This window comes from Neltuma alba, unplaced genomic scaffold, assembly GCF_004799145.2.
Source record: "Neltuma alba isolate B1F8T4 unplaced genomic scaffold, ASM479914v2 tig00010062_pilon, whole genome shotgun sequence".
Classification (NCBI taxonomy): Eukaryota; Viridiplantae; Streptophyta; class Magnoliopsida; order Fabales; family Fabaceae; genus Neltuma; species Neltuma alba.
This window is the reverse complement of record NW_021635021.1, coordinates 295,372-313,102: the sequence shown is the minus strand read 5'-3', so window position 1 is coordinate 313,102 and position 17,731 is coordinate 295,372. Positions and strand designations below refer to the sequence as shown.

The window sequence follows — 17,731 nt, the reverse complement described above, 5'->3', positions numbered from 1 at the left end:
GTATAACTCACATTACACAATACAAAATCAAATCAGAACAGAAGAATCATATAGAACTCCCTCTACAGTGTAAGGGCTCAGGGTTGGATCCAACTTTCAGGAGAACTAAGGACAACTAGCTCCTCATTACTGTGGCAGCTTCACTAAGGTCCACGAAATGATCAACCATGGTGAGGCTGAAGGAGAGCGTGAGATGGTGGTAATGGAGAGACAGAGATTGTGAGAGTGATGGGGAGAGCAAGACGAAGATGGAGCAAATGAGCGGGATAGATATATAATGGAGAGATCATGAGGTTAAATGAGACGAAGATCCCAAGAGTGATGAGATGATGGTTCGATGAAGTTGGAGTGAAGGGGGGTCGGATGATATGGATTCTGAAGGATAGAGAGGTGGCCGAGATTTCCAGGTCAGATGATGAGAGCAAATGAGCTCATGATTCCCCTTTCAGAATGATGGAGATGGTCAATTGCCCTAGTTTGATCCATGAGGTCCCAAAACGCACCATTTAGCTAGGTCCTTCTTAGTCATCTCTAGAATTTGGGGATTTTCCTCACTTAACCTGCAAAAATCACCTAAAATGTTATAATATCATGTATTTAGAAAATATTCAAGATTAATGCAATTTAGTTAATAAAAAATACTAAAATCCCTAATAATCATATTGACTAGCATAGTAAAATATGGATTTATCACACACTAAATAAAGCCTTTCACAAAGAGTTTTAAGTTTAAAAATAAAAGGGCTATTACTTGAGTTCTTAATTGAAAAGAAGACTACTTGATAAGGTTTTCATTACACAAGGTTATCTTATTGAGAAACAATAGAAAGAATCTTTTACTAAGTTAAGAACCGATATTGCAAAACTTGAAGTCATATGCAAGAAACAGGTTTCTGAGTGAGTTTCTCAAGAACTACTTGATATGCTTAAAACATATTTTTTGAGAAGTTTATCGAAAACTAGATGGAAGATTTTAGATAGAAAGGTCCAAAGTACTTTATCAAGAAATGGGTTTCTTGATAACGTTTTCAAGAAATGTACACTTGAAAGTTCTGGGTTGGAATAGATAGCACTTGAATTAATTCCTGAAAATTGGAAAAAGTGCTAGAGAAGAAAAACTTGAGAATTAAACTCCTTTTCAAGTGAGAACTCAATAGAGAAATCATTAAAGCATGAGTTCGAAATCATTACTCAAGAAGTTTATTGGTAATCTAGATTCTCAGTAAGGATCTCGAAGAACCAAAACTCTATCTCATTATTTAAACTTTAAATTAAAACAATGAAACTCAAGTTAAACTTGAGAAAAACCAAACTCAATTAGATTATCAAGAAATTGAAGACCTCAACAAAAATTAAGAAACTTTAAAAAAAAAAAAAAGAATCTAGAATTTCAAGAATGCTGTCGTGAAAGAAGATTATCAATAACCATATCAAGAAAAACTCTTCAGAAACTATTTCAGTAAAACTTGATAATGTTATTGAGAAAAGTAATAAAAAGCTTGTAAACCAAAAACATCTGTCATAATCAAAACTAATCATATCTAACAAAACTATCAAATAATTAATGCTATCTAGAGAACTTGTAGGCCATACTTGAACCCTAAACACTTGATGGTTTTGTGTTTGAAGTGTCAAATACACGGTCCCATATTTGACGTTTATGTCCCGTCAAATATTTCCTCGGATCTTATATGAGGCATCATTAATTGATGGTTCGAAACACATATGCGTAAAAACTAACCACCAAATATCAATAATTTTGTAATAGCGCATCTATTAGGCACGTACTTTGTATGTATTCACCTATATTTCCAATCCACATTCAACACAATTACTCCTTGCCGTGACCTGAATGCGGGCAATGCGATGGAAACATGCATTTGATTCATGAACACAAGAATTTTAATATATTACGTCATGTACTTAATATAAGAACTAATTGATTGATTTAAGTTAATTAAAAAAATTAGTTAAATTAGTTATATGTAATAAATATGTGTTCTTTTTCCTAAAATATCTTTGCTACTGTTAGAACTACTATTTGATAAAATATTTAATATATGCAACTACTACAAAGACTACCTTAAAAAAAATAGATAAATATTAGAGACAAAGTAAATTTTAATCTTATATTTATGATCAAATTAAATGATAAACTAGCTATTATATTAAGAACCAGTAGAAGTACTATATATGATAGAATGTCTTTAAGAATTTAAGGAACATGTCTCCATATATTACTCCAATCATGCATCATATAGGAGAACTGAGAGATGCAAAATTGTGAGCTAGCAGTGGTTTTAAATTCAATGTTGGAGCTCCAAAAGCTCACCTATGTGCTGCATAGAGGGATTTTTGAGTTTTCACTCGACTCAAAATGACTTCATATTTAGGCTTCCTTTGAAAAGGATACACTTGGTTCATTTATAAATAAAACTTAGGTAAGGCAGCCAGCTAAAGTAAATCTGGATGAAAAAACGTTATCGTTTTCAGTATTCAAATTTTATAGGTTAATAGCAGATTCTATGATTCTGTGGGAGCATCATCATGCAGTTCAAGAAAAGGCGTTGCATTTACAATTTCAAAGTAGCGTGAAATTATTTTTGAATAAAACAACATTTTATTTGAATTTTATTTTAAAGATAAATAAAGTTTGCATTACATGATGTTTTTCTTCTACAATTATTAAAATTCAGTTTGCCATAATTATATGAAAACTGTAATAGATTTTTTTAACCAACAAAACAGTAATGCCATTCCTTATAAAATATATTAAAATTTATACAAAGCAAAAGCAGTCATTTCAAAAATTCAATTACGTTAGCATGTAGCAATAATACTTTAAAAAAAAGTGAACATACTGGTAATATATACGCCTCCTATAATTAATTCACAATACGCATGATATATTTTCTTTTCATAGGGCTATCCTGTATTTTTAAGTGTCTTTAAAATAGCTAAAAAAAGGCTTATAAAATACGCAAATTTTTATTTTTTGTTATTGATAATATGATGAAACTTAAATCAAATTACTAATTATATCATTAGATCAAGTGCACAGGTGAATTCATTAGTGCACATATGCATTTAAACAATTAACAATAACAAAATAATAAATTTCCATATAAAAATTTGTAAATATTAATTTACATTATAAGAGCGTATACAAAAATTTACAAGTTTTCATAAACAGATTTACAAGTACACAAACACATTTTAACAACTAGGAATTGTAAAATAACAAATATGATTAGAAAATTTGATGTAATAAATATAAGCAATTTGACTTCAGTTTTGTGCTTAGTAATATATCTCTATATAAGCATAGTTTTATAAGCTTTGATAATGATGATTTTATTGAAGTTATAACATATTGAAGTATGACCACTAGGTTATACCAATGAATTTACGAAATATCCATTATTCACTATTATAAAGTTAAATTTTAGGATGGCTAGATCTAAATAAAATCAATGTCCAGTAATAGAGAAAAATTTATTGACCTATGGTTTAAATTATAAAAGTTTTTCTCATAATAAGAAGATGAACAAAATTATAAGGAAAAAAACAATTTGGCTTCTGAGGAACCTAAAAATAATTGGTGATGGGAAAATTCATTTTTTGTTAGAGGAGGATATTTAAATAGAAATCAAATCATTGTTTCAAAAATATTTTTACCGTTTATAAAGCAAATATGTAAAAAAAAATTATCTCGTTTTACGAAAAAGTGTTTCTGAAAAAAACTTTTAAGGTTACCAAGAGAGAGTCTGGATCTCACCACTTTTAAGTTGGATGAAATTTAGAAATTAAAAAAAAAAAGAAAATTCCAGTGACACGTTCCTCTCCTTATCTTTCTGATGCATGTGAGCTTCTCTCGGAGGGAGCGACCTCCCACCCAACCAAAACCCAGTGAGGTATGTGCCAACCCTTTCTTTCTCTCACTTGGACCCCTTTTGTTTCCGCGCACCTCCTCAAATCTCTCATTTTGTATTCTGGGGATCTTTCTTTGTTCTCTTTCTTTACCCTTTATAATGTTTCTGTCTTTGAGGCTCATCATTAGTCTAATCCCACCACAATGTGTTTCATCGCTTGTGGGATTAAAGTAAAAACCTCTATTTACCTCTTATACGTCATGATTTGATAGTGCTGGTTTCCGGAGAAAGATGAGTTTTCGGTTCTGGTAGGCCCCTTCATCGGATTGGCCGTCCCTGAGGTTTCAATTTGCAGCTCAAGTGCTTGTTAATATGCCGAACTTCTGGTGAGAAGATACATTTCATTTATACTACTCAAGCTTTTTTGGCTAGAGTTTGAGAGTTGAGACTGTTGATTAAATTACCTACTAGGCTTTTTCTCAATCTCGTGAATGGCTATGTCTTCTTTTAGATAAGTTGGGCCTTTTAATTAAGTTAATGAATTTACCTACGTCTGCTAGGGAAGTTTCTCTGCTCTGATATTAATTGGAGATTGAGCATTATCAGTTATACTGCTTTCAATGTGATTTTGGGCTCAAAAATGAAATCTCTGAGTAGTGTAGGTCTTGGTCTGAGTGTAGTTTTTGGCTGTCTTTTGCTGGCTCTTGTAGCTGAGGTTTACTACTTGTTATGGTGGAAGAAGAGGATAACCCATAGATCGGAGATTGAAAGTGACTACACTGGCCCTGTAAAAGAGCTATTCTATATGTTTTGTTGGAAAAAGCCATCCTCTTCGTTGAGGCACACCCAAGAGCTTTACTCTTCTGTGAGAATCAGTGAAGCCCTTGTTCATACTGAGCAGGAAGGTCAAGCTCAAGCCCAAGCAAGCAAGGATTTTCTTTTCAAACCCTATGGGGAGGATCAGCAGGACCTGTTTGTTCCTCCAAGGTTCTTGTTCACAATAGTGGAAGAAACAAAAGAGGATTTAGAATCTGAGGATGGGAAATCAAGGGGTAAGAGCTTGAATGATTTTCTCATAACGGAGACTCCATATTTGACACCTATGGCTTCCCCATCTCTTTTCACTCCGCCACTTACTCCTCTCATGAACACTTCTTATAACAACCATCGTGGAGGATTCAACCCTCTTTTTGAATCAACGACTGATGCAGAGTTCAATAGAATAAAGTCATCTCCTCCTCCGAAATTCAAGTTCTTGCAGGATGCAGAGGAAAAGCTAAAAAGAAAATTACAAGATGAGGGTGGTGAGGAAAAGGTAAATGATGCGAATGGTTCTTTCATCACCATTGTTGTGGATAAGTGAAAGAACAAACAAATAGAGAGAGCTTAATTGTTTACAGCTCTCTTTTACTTCAAGCAGGTACTTCTTCCCTTAGCTTCTTGACATTGATTAGAAACCATTTAACATCAGAGTCCTCTTGCTCGAGTCCTAATTAGATTGTGATGAATTTCCCCTTTTTTATGTTGGGGTTTAATTAGTTTTATCCCCTTTTGGGTTTTTTTGGGATGGAGTTAGAGTTTGATTTGCAGACCCACTATGGATTGTAACTGTATCGTCCATGTTCAAAAGTTGTGGTCCAGTACACAACAATTTTCTGCTGAGAAATGTCTGAATGGTGGGTCTGATGATGCAAACAGGAAAATTTGTGGGGTTATTATTTTTATATTGGAAAAATCTCCGTTTTCCTGATGTATCTCTGATACTGTAATTATTTCTTCGCAGTAAAAACAAAAAAAAAAAAAAAAAAAAGATGGTCCTACTCCACAGCTCATGCTATAGTCTAAAGGGCATTGCGAGGACACTTTCAAACGAGAGTTTCACTATTCCTTCTCTCCTTTTAAATGCTTATGAATGAGACATATCTGAAGCCAGCACTGTCCCATGTCTTATTTTCTTTTACTTCTTATAATTTTTTGGTTGCCATGTTTTAAGTACAAGATGATTTGACATCCACCGACTGTTCAAAATCAGACGAATAAGACTAATTAAGACATTAAGCTTGGGGTAATCCCAGGGATATGTAGGGTATTTCATCAGCTTTCAAAACTAAATAATATTCACTTGTCCATTATCCTGTTCATTGAGAGGTCATGTCCAACCACATGATTTCTCATTTGATACACTTTCACTCATTTAGAGAAACTCTAGCTACCTTGTTGAGTGTCCAATCATCAAATGCAATATGACATCACGAAATGCCTGAAGAGGATATAACTTTTGAAAGACAACATGCTTCTCCATACACTGCACAGAATCTGAAAGCATTACTGTATTATTCACCATTAGTAAATAACATATTGTAATTTTGGCCCAAAAAAAAACATATTGTAAATTTTTAATAATTGATAGTTGCAGGGGACGTTGTCAAAGGTAACTGGAAGAGTGTGTGTGTGTGTGTGTGTGTGTGATCAAACAGATCTAATTTCCTCTGTTTCTATCAATTCCCTTTAATCCCCCCCTCCCCCATTTATTTCAAAAACATTTCACAAACTTAAAAGTATCTATGGAACTGATCTCACGTAGTAGGATCAGATTTTTATCATTGTTGGTGTATGATTTCGGAGCATCCAGTGTGTGTGTGTGTGAATTGATATGGTTGAGGAAGGGTAGCAAGGAAGGAACTGACAAAAATGGTAAAAGAGAGGAGAGAAGATACGTTTGGAGGTTTACCTAAAGAACAAAGGAGGGAGGCAGAGCCCGTGAATTTATGTCTGGTGGGATTTGGCCGAAAGGTGGCCTCTGATAACCCCACCACCATGTTGACGAATCATAACAGGTCAGATTACACAATAACTAAGCCATGGCTTTACTCTCAACACTTTTCTTTGTTGGGTTACCCCTTTTTTTAGCTTTGTCTGCGTTTCATGGTTCAAGGTAAAGATGACTCTGATGATTCATACAATGTAATTGGTGTTGGTTCTGGGATTTGGCCCTCCTAACAAGATATTTGTATCTTGGAACCTCCGACAAAATTTGTCCGACATCATCTCACTCATGATGCTCTTAAATGATTCCTAACAATTTTATCTTAACCTTGTCCTATGTAGATAGTTAGCCTTGTGGATGGGGAAAAAAATCACGTAGGGTTATCCCTAATTTAGGGTCTACAATTCTTGAATCAAGTTTGATGGTATTTATGCTAGATAGTTATTAAAAAACGGTATTTATAATTCTTATTTATCATTGATTTGTATTTTAAACTTTTGCTATATTAAATAACTTAGAATATTGAGAATTTTGTCCCAAAAAAAAAAAGAAGAAATAATTGACAATGATGTCTTGAGTTCAAGATTGTATAAATAGTAAAGCATTTTTTAGAGTTACCTCCCATGTGGGCCTCGATTCATCTTGAATTTAGATAGTTGGAGTTGAACGTGAATAGTTGAAAATGAAGTTACTGAATAATACTACGGGAAGTAGTCTGAGTAGTTAGCAGCGGCTGAGCAATGACTAAGTTTGGCTATGAGCAATAATTTAAGTTTGGGGACCAAAAAAAAACAAATTGCGTGAAAACATATCTTTTTTCACATTCTAATTACCAATAAAATATTGAGTTCTTTTTTCCCGTTTAAAGCACTTAGATTTAAAAGTAATAAATCATGTGCCTTTGTAACGCATGAAAATTTGGTGAGAATTTGGATAGATGTTTCCACAAAATAAAATAAAAATTTGGATAGATGTTGAAATTTTTACATTAACTTTAATAAGTTAATTATCTGTGCATATGGAGAATTCTATATCTATTCAGTAATTTGGTGTTAAAGATAAAACATTGAAATTGTAGGGGAAAAAACGTCAAGACTCAATTTTCATATGAAAGTACTTTATCTCCCGTACTAAATATAAAAACTAGCCAAAAATTCAATTTGATTTTAATTATAAGATTTCAATATACTTGATCTCCTATATATATATATATATATATATATATATTTTTTAAAGCAGTTTCCATGATGATTACATATGTTAAAATTTTTTTATTCTAATGGATACGATTAAAAAGAACATTTTAAGAAAAGCAGTGCTCATTTATTATATAAATAACTGAACTAATTTTTTTTAATATCCACAAATTAATTATTTAATTTTTATATTAAGGATTGAATGTAATATTTATAAAGAAAATGAGAGTATCCAAAAGCTTTCTTTTATATCGGCTTAAAAAGTGTTAGATAGCAAGGTTGTTCTTGCCATTAAACAATTTCAGCTATCAATATTAGTTTTTTAATGGTTAGGGTGATATTATTCTTTTTCTATGTCGGGATTTTTAACGATTAGAGTGAAATTATTTTTTTTCCGAACGCTTTCGGGTAAACATTGCATTAGAAAAAGTTCCAAATACTCATAACTCCTTCATGAATACTTTTAAAAAAATGACCTTTAATTAAAAAGAAAAAGAAAAAGTCATCATTAACCACTTGCTAATAATTCTGTGAAATGTTTATAACTGCATTTTAAAAGAAAAATGTTAGGTATCTGTTCTTGAATCGTGGATGAGCCCAACCCCTTTCTTAAAATTTTTCTATAAAAAAAAAAGAAAAAGAAAAATGTTAATCTAATGAAATATACAAAGTCATAACTATTGTTTATACACACACTCACATAGAGAGAGAGAGCAATGAATGTAATCTAGTTGGTAAAAGATTTGGTCCATAACTTCTATAGGAAAATGGGCCAGTTCATCCTTAGTGGATTGGGCCCAAGCCCATTAACTTTGGAGCTCTAATGCGAATAACATAACATGTGGGTCTCAAATGGTGATTTGTAATTTTTCTTCAAATTATGGATAAGGATAGATGGGGGCAGAAGTTTTGTTTTTAAGTTACAGAATCAGTTTTGAGAAACTGAATTTACCGGCTTGCTTTCTTCCCTCCGCGTTCTCTCTTCTCATTTTTCAAAAAAGGTGCATTTGCTGTGAACATCCATTGCGACTCCATTACCGTGATCGGATTTCCGCGCGTGGCTATCTAAATCTGAGATTATTCAACACTTCAGGTATGCCCGAACACCATCATTGGTATCAGAGCATGCGTTATTTCTTCTGCTGTTCATTTCTTTATGCAATTCTGTGTTTTCATTTTTTTTCCCTGTGTGCCTTACGGTTTGGCACCACTTCAGATTTGCTCTCAAATATTATGCAAATCCTGTTTTATATTCAGTATGATAGTTGTCTATGATGATTGTGTGTTATTTATAGTTTTCCTTTGCTTCCATGAACGTCGGATGTTACAACTTTTTGTTGTTGTTGTCTCCAACTATTATATGATAGTAGTCTGCATGGGAGATGACTGAAAACAATTAAAAACATCTGGAAAATGGTAAAAACGTAGGTTTGGAAGCATGAAACTCATAACCAGTAGAGTTCGTTCTTAAGCCGTTAAAGTTTTCATTTTTAGGTGTCTGGAAAATGAAGTTTTTAGGCTTCAAAAATTATCCCATTGCGTAGAGCTCGAAAAACACCAAGAATGCGAAGAACGGACGTCGGATGAAGGAGATATGGTGGAAAGAATTTTCGGGTCCAACAGACCCGACCTGTGAAGGAACCGGGTCGGTCAGACCTGGCTGGAGGTTGAAGACAACCTCCAGCCCCCCAAACGACACCGTTTTGGCGTGACAATAATAAAAAAAAAAACATATATTGGGCTGGACGTAGGATCCAGCCCAGACAAAAAAAAAAAAGGGAATGTACTGGGCTGGAGGCAGGATCCAGCCCAGACTAAAACAAAAAAAAAAAAAACAAACAAAAATAATTAAATTTAAAAAAATTTAATAATTAAATACTGCCACGTGGCTCGCCTGTCTGACAAGTGGGCCACCCCATTTGAAAGGGGGTGGCGCATGGAAGCTGACAGCCTGACGCGTGTTGCCGTCGGCCGTCCGAATGTGGCGCGTGTACAACACGCGCCGTCTAGGAAAGTAGACACCAAATTTTTTTTAATTTTAAAGGATTTTTTGCTTCTTGGGGCGCATGTAGGCGCGTGAATGGTCCAATTGGGGCGTGGTTTGTCTTTAAAAATCCTTAAAATCAAGATCTTCATTTTGATATATAATTTGATAATTTTAGAGGCAATTTAGGATCCATTTATGAGTATTTTAGTGCGTTTTCTAGTGTTTTTATGTGGATAAAAATTCCAGAATATTCAAAATAATTTATATTATTTTGTTCTAGGTGAAAATGGAGCAAGAGGCTTCTAGTAGCACTGAAAATATCAATTATGGTTCATTGGAATACTCATTCCTAGGTGATGGAATTCCAGAATATGAACCTGAGGATGAAGATCCTGAGGAGGACCCTGAAGAGGTTCCTCAAGAAGACCCTGAGGAGTTAGTGGATTCCGGACCTGAGTCGGAAACTATGTTCCCCACTGAACCCCTCCCTATTGAACCTCAATTAGTTTATAAAGATTCACTGGATCTCCCTAATGAAATTGAAGTTGAGGAAGGAGAAGAGGTGAACCAACCTTTGACCCCCGCATTAGCTATGATTATAGCTGAGAGAGATGCAGCAAAACTGACAAATATAAAAGGAATCAATGGTGTGCTCGCCAATTATATCCAATACATGACCGATAAGAAGAATACAGAATTATACTTTAAAGTCATAATGAAGTACATAAGAGCAATAAGGGTTAGAGGTGGACCTAAAGGCAAACCCATAAGGAAGTCTTACTGGATTTGGGCCATAGAGCTAGTATCTTCCTTTATGAACAAAACACGCAAACTTAGGAGCCTAAAGAAAGCAATGCTTGATTACCTTTATGTGCATGTCAAATAATGTAATATTTACATATGCTTTATTAATATTTGTTGTATTAAGTTTTTTTATGGTTTCATGCATTGTAAACAGACTAAGTATATTATTTCATTTAATGAAATTACTTGAATTGTTGTTATATGATTATCTTGTGGATAATATGTGTATGCTTTTTATAAGTGGGAGCTTTTAGAAGATAAGACTTCTAAGAGTCACAATTTTTTTGAAGTACTTATATAAAATCCTTGATAAAACATAATGATTGTTGCTTGTATCTGTGTGATGGGAGGTACAAACGTATGCTCTTGATCATGGATCTTGTAGTATCATTACTTTCTGATCAAGGATGATATAAGTATAGGACATTGTATGCTTTGCTGTGCTATATATAACTGAGATGTTCTATGGTACGTCTCTCTTTTAGAGAGAACGTAGAATAATGTGGGATAAATTTGTCACAGAACTGAAAATGGCAACCAAGAACATAATTGCTGAGCTTAATAAGGGAGAAAAGCTCAATGGGGATAACTGGGACATATGGCACCGAAAGGTTCAATACATCTTGGAGGAACAAGATGCGGTTGAACCTTTAACCATTGTAATGGTTGAACCCGAAGCTGGGAATACGGCCCAACATAGGAGAGACCAAGAGGTTTATCTAGTTTGGAAGAAGAAAAACAGCATAGCAAGAATTACGCTTCTAAGTACCATGGCTGATGACATTATGTGCGAGTTTGAAAGGCACAAAACTACACAGGCTTTGTGAATAGCGTTGAAAGACAAGTTTGGTGGTACTTCTACCACTAAACTTAGAAGGTTGACAATTAAGTTCGACACCTACAAGCTCAAGCCAAACAATCCTATAAAACAACATCTGAGAGAGATGGCCAACATGATCAGAGAACTTAAGGAAGCAGGCCATGTCCTGTCTGATGAATAGCAAGTGCAGGCTGTTATCAGATCGCTTCCTGCTAGATGGGAGCACATGAAAGTCAACCTGATCCATAATGAAAACATCGTTACTTTTAACGATGTAGCCAAACACTTGGAGTTGGAGGATGAACGTTTAGAGGCTTACAAAACCTCTGGACAAGCTTATTATACTGAGGATGCCGGTACTTCCCAATCAAGGCCCGATTTCAAGAAGGGCAAGAAATTTCAAAAGAAAGGGAAGAAGGGTGGTCCTCAACCCAAAAAGGGAAAGAAGCAATTCAAGAAGGGAAAGAAAGGTGGGAAGAGGAAGCTAGACCTGAAAAAGGTCAAATGCTTCGCCTGCCAGAGAATGGGCCATTTCACATGTGACTGTTCAAAACAGGCTGAGAGCGAAAAGGTATTAGTGAATTATGTGAATTCACATGTTTCATATGTTTCTAGTACTGTTTTTCTAATAGAACCTGTTTCTTCTTCTTGGATTATAGACTCAGGCTCCACAGACCACGTAACCAGGGATCGAGGATCCTTTATCGAGTACCGTCGGTTGCCGTATCAAAGCAAGTGGCTTTACGTTGGGAACAACGCGAGGATCGAGGTTAAAGGTTTGGGCACCTGTAAATTTACTTTGCGCGGTGGGAAGACCTTGATACTCCATGATGTACTTTACGCTCCCGACATCCGGCGAAACTTGGTTTCTGTATTGTGTATGTTAGAATTTGGGTTTGATGTAAACTTTCATGGCAAAGTTGCAGACATTTTTAGCAACTCTGTTATTTATGGTTCAGCTTTCCTGTTTAAGAAGTTCTTTGTTTTGGATATTGTTGGTGATTTTAATAGTAATGAATGCTTTGCTGTTTCTTCGAATAATGTTGACATAAACACCTGGTATGCTAGACTAGGACACATTAATCAAAATAGAATGATTAAACTAGCAAAAGAAGGATTGTTAGGTGCCATTCCCAATATGGAAATGTCACTATGTGAGAACTGTCCAGCTAGTAAGGCAACAAGAAAGCCTTTCGATAAGGGAAAAAGAGCTGAAACTCCATTGCAATTAATCCATTCTGATATCTGCGGTCCAATGAGTGTGAGGGCGAGACACGGAGCTTGGTATTTCATTACCTTTATTGACGATTTTTCACAATATGGTCATATCTATTTGATCTCGCATAAGTCTGAAGCTCTTGAGTGCTTTAGACGATACATAAATGAGGTAGAGAATCAAATGGACAGTAAAATTAAAGTATTACGAACTGATTGAGGTCGTGAATATTTATCTAATCAATTCAAACAACTTTGTGAAGAAAAAGGGATAATCAAACAACTGACTATCCCTGGCGCTCCACAACAAAATGGAGTTGCTGAAAGAAGAAACAGAACTCTTCTAGACATGGTTAGGTCTATGATGGCTCAAGCTAACCTGCCAATTTCGTATTGGGGTGATACCTTGTTAACGGCGACCTTCATACTTAACAGTGTACCCTCAAAATCAGTCACTTCCACACCCTACGAGTTATGGACAAAACGCAAACCAGATCTAAGCATCTTGAGACCTTGGGGGTCAGCGGCGTATATCCATGACGCTTCTCATAAGCATAGGAAGTTGGGTCCTAGAGGAAAGAAATGTATCTTCATAAGATACTCCGAACAATCAAAGGGATACGTTTTCATAGGTGAAAACGAAGATGGAATGGTGACTGAAATAGAATCAAGGGATGTAACATTCATTGAGACTGAATTTCCTAATAGAGGAGATGTTGACCGCACTGTTTCTCTTTATGAGACACAGGAACAAGACAGTGCAGAACAAATTGACAAACCAGAATCGTCTAGGTGTGTCAATCTAAGTGGGAGCCAAGAAAGGTCAACACCAAGGCCTGAACAAAGAAAGAAAGATAAGCAAATAGCTCATGTCAGAAGGAGTAACAGGGAAAGTGTTGCCAAAAGACGCTTTCAAATAGAAGGCGAATCTCTCTTAGTTATACTCCAGAAGGGGATGATGAGCCCCGTTCTGTACGAGAAGCCTTGTTAGGTCCTGTGAAAGATGAATGGATGAAAGCTATGGAAGAAGAAATGGACTCAATGAAAAAGAACCAAGTTTGGGTGTTAGTTGATCTTCCAAAAGGGCGTAAAACCATTGGGAACAAGTGGGTTCTCAAAATTAAAAGAAAAGTGGATGAATCAATTGACAAATACAAGGCTCGATTAGTGGCAAAAGGGTACACACAACAGGAAGGCATAGATTATGAAGATACGTTCTCACCTGTTGTGCGTTTCAATTCTATTAGACTTATTCTGGCAATAGTAAACAATTTAGACCTAGAACTACATCAGATGGATGTAAAAACCACACTTCTGAATGGTGATCTGGATGAAAAAATCTATATGGAACAACCATTAGGTTTCATTGAAAAAGGAAAGGAAATAAAGTTTGTAAACTCAAAAGGTCTATTTATGGGTTGAAACAATCATCCAGACAGTGGTATTTGAGGTTTCACAAAGCAATAACCTCATATGACTTCCAAATGGTAGAGGAAGACCACTGCGTCTACATTAAGCGATTTGAGGGTAATTTTGTCATATTATCCTTATATGTAGACGATATACTATTGGCCGGAAATAGTCTAAATTCAGTGGTAGCTATTAAAGAATGGCTTTCGTCGAATTTTGAGATGAAAGATATGGGTGAAGCAGAGTACATACTTGGAGTTAAAATCCAAAGAAATCGTTCAAAACGAATCCTCTCTCTTTCACAAGAAAATTACATTAACAAGATTCTTGAGCGATTTAACATAAAAGATTGCAATCCCATGAGTACCCCTGTTACTACTGGAGTGGCTTTGAGTTCTGACATGTGTCCTAAAACCGAGTCTGACAAAAAGAAGATGGAAAGAGTTCCATATGCCAATGCTGTTGGTAGTTTGATGTACGCAATGATGTGTACAAGACCAGATATCTGTTATGCAGTGGGACTGGTAAGCAGATTTCAGTCTAACCCCGGTGAAAAGCATTGGAAAGCAGTGAAGAGGATCTTGAGATACTTAAAGGGCACTTCCAATTATGCACTGTGCTATGAAGGAAGTGATCTATGCCTTGTTGGGTACTCCGATGCTGATGTAGGCGGAGATGAAGAAGAACAAAGGTCAACCTCAGGTTATACCTTCTTGCTCAACAATGGCGCCATATGTTGGAGTAGCAAGAAGCAAACATGCATTGCCTTACATTCAATGGAAGCTGAGTTTGTGGCATGCACTGCAGCAGTACAAGAGGCTTTATGGCTGAAGAGATTTATAGAACACCTTGGGTTTGGAAACAAGAGTACCAATCTGGTGATGGTATACTATGACAATATTGCAGCCATAGCCTATACTAAAGATCCTAAGTATCACAGCAAAACCAAACACATTGACATCAAGTATAATTTTGTTAGAGATTATATAGCACAAAAGGTTGTTACTATACAGTACATTTCTACCAAGTGTATGGTAGCGGATCCTTTGACGAAGCCAATAGGTGAAAAAGTTTTTAAAGAACATGTGCAAGCCCTTGGCATACGCAAAGTGTAATTTGTAAACCTCATTAATAAAATTATATCTTTGTGTTATCACTTTATGTGTATATCCGAAAGTATACAATGTCTAGTATGCCGTACAGGTTAAGAAAGGTTGGCTCTCTCACACGGGCAACCGCCTTTGACACTCAAGTGGAGTGAGCAAAGATGAGACATTTGTGTTCACCAGTAAAGCAGCAAAAGAATGCTGATATGGTAAGGAAAAAACACAAACTTTATGTCACCTTGACTAAAGTGTAGCAAGTTAAGATGAGATCCATGTTGATAAAGTTGGATCGAAGTTTGGAATCCCACTTCCATAATGCCTGTAGCCGGATAACAAACTCTTCAACGTCGACGTCATAACAATGAGTAGAGTTGAAGAATTTGGGTTTAGATACTGAGTGTGTCTAGACTTAAGTCTGTACGGTGTTAATGATAAGTCCAAAATGACATACGCTCTTATAGTAAAAGAGTAACACCGTAGCATGTGTTTCATACCACATATGCTGGAAGAACCGCAAAAGGGAAGCAAGTGAAAGATCCCTGCTTCATTGTTGTGTGAGTCCCAAGGAGGAATTATCCTCCTGATGGTGTCCTCCTTTGACTTTAACAATATCACGAAGATATGTTTTAGCGACTGCTACTTTGGCATATGTCCTATGGTCATGATTGATGCGATCTAAGGTAGTATGCTAAGAAAGCGACTGATTCATATCAAAGTGATATTTGGGCAAAAGGAAGATTAATTGTGATATACACACCTATGCTAGTGTCTGTTACATGTCCCTTATGACATTTCGTGGTCATAAGTGTGGACACTAGACATACGAGAGAGGTAATCTGAGTCAACCATTGACTCGAGAAGGATTAGATTTACCGTGAAAAAGTGTATATAAGTAAATCTAAGACATCTGAGGCATAATTTTAAAATTCACGCTACACGAAAGGAGAAGGTAACTTGTGCTGGTCCTATAAAAGGATTTCTAGTACAGGCACCTAAATGAAGATGTCATGCCTACGCGATCACGGCAAAGCACTAAGTATGAAACTGAGGGGAGACGAAGAGACGAGACCCATGACACCTAATCCACCAAGTGTGAGTGGGAGATGTAGGAAAATAGGCCAGTCCACCCTTGGTGGATTGGGCCCAAGCCCATTAACTTTGGGGCTCTAATGCGAATAACATAACCTGTGGGTCTCAAATGGTGATTTGCAATTTTTCTTCAAATTATGGATAAGGACAGACGGGGGCGGAAGTTTTGTTTTTAAGTTACAGAATCAGTTTTGAGAAACTGAATTTACCAGCTTGCTTTCTTCCCTCCTGCGTTCTCTCTTCTCATTCTTCAAAAAAGGTGCATTTGCTGTGAACATCCATTGCGACTCCATTACCGTGATTGGACTTCCGCGCGTGGCTATCTGAATCTGAGATTATTCAACACTTTAGATATGCCCGAACACCATCAACTTCTAACATTATGAGTTCAAATTTTGGTGTTAATGTGAGGGGGGAAAAAGACAAGTATAACAATACATGAAAAAATCAAATAAAAAAAATGAAAAGGGTAGGAAAAGAAGATAACAATAAAGAATAATAATAGAACGAAGAAAAACATAAAATCCAAATTTTGCTGGTTTGTGAGTATTAAATTATAAACAAAAGTTATATTATTCATAAATTAGCCATAACATGATTTAAATGTAACTAGTTTATAATATAAAATCATTTAGAAAAGTTATGTTATGTAGAAATCATAAATTGTATGACTTATTTCTCAAACTTTATGCAATACACATATATCTTCCTATTTGGTTGGATAATTTAAAAGATAAAATCAAATAACAAAAATATATGTCGGTTTTCAACCAAAAAAATAAAAATCCGTCTAACACTCTGAAATATCTTGTTAGATATAATCAAAACCTTGAATTTTTTTTTTTATGTATCCAATATCCTAAAAAAATTTATAGTTCATCCATCACCTTGAATTATTTTTTCAAGTGCTTACAATACCCTTAAAAATGCTTTAAAAAATACTTTATAGTGCTTGATATATGTTCATTAACAAAATTTTTAAAGAGTTAATGACGAAGTTAAAATTTCTCATGAAATAATACTTTAAAAGTGCAATTGCTTTTGAGAAAATTAATACCTTAAGAGAAAATTACACTAAAAAATATTTTAGAGTACTAAATATACCTGAAAAGATATTTGAGGATACTACTGCACCACCAAATACTCCAAGATCCTAAACATAGCTAATAAAATATTTTAGGATGATAGAACCACCTCATTCTTAAAAAATATATGGTTGTACTATTAGAAACTGAATATTTAACTATAAATAAATTCAACAAATTTAAAACTCAGGTGGCATCTTCCTTCCACCTTTGTAGTTGGCATATATTATTATATCAAAAGCTTACTAGTTACTAGGATGCATCCAAAACAAGAGTTTGAAACATCTTTCTTTTAATCTCTCAGCGTAAGTGTTTGGAAGCGTTAAGGTTCAAGCAATTTACAAAACAAGTCTGTAGATTAAAAATTTGCAATTGGTTTT

At 35.1% G+C, this 17,731-nt stretch overlaps 1 protein-coding gene across 1 annotated transcript; it reads left to right on the top strand.

Annotated features, from left to right (window-relative positions):
• The first annotated feature begins 3,882 nt into the window (after window positions 1–3,882).
• LOC114754068 (uncharacterized) lies at window positions 3,883–5,684 on the top strand. The gene is made up of 2 exons (XM_028942807.1): window positions 3,883–3,914; window positions 4,145–5,684. Exon 2 carries the CDS (start codon window positions 4,513–4,515, stop codon window positions 5,233–5,235), a length of 723 nt encoding a protein of 240 aa, XP_028798640.1. The 5' UTR covers window positions 3,883–3,914; window positions 4,145–4,512; the 3' UTR covers window positions 5,236–5,684.
• Window positions 5,685–17,731: the final 12,047 nt, after the last annotated feature.

Bases quoted from the DNA above. Each gene is read 5' to 3' on its own strand.
- LOC114754068 (XM_028942807.1), top strand. From the start codon at position 4,513: ATGAAATCTCTGAGTAGTGTAGGTCTTGGTCTGAGTGTAGTTTTTGGC.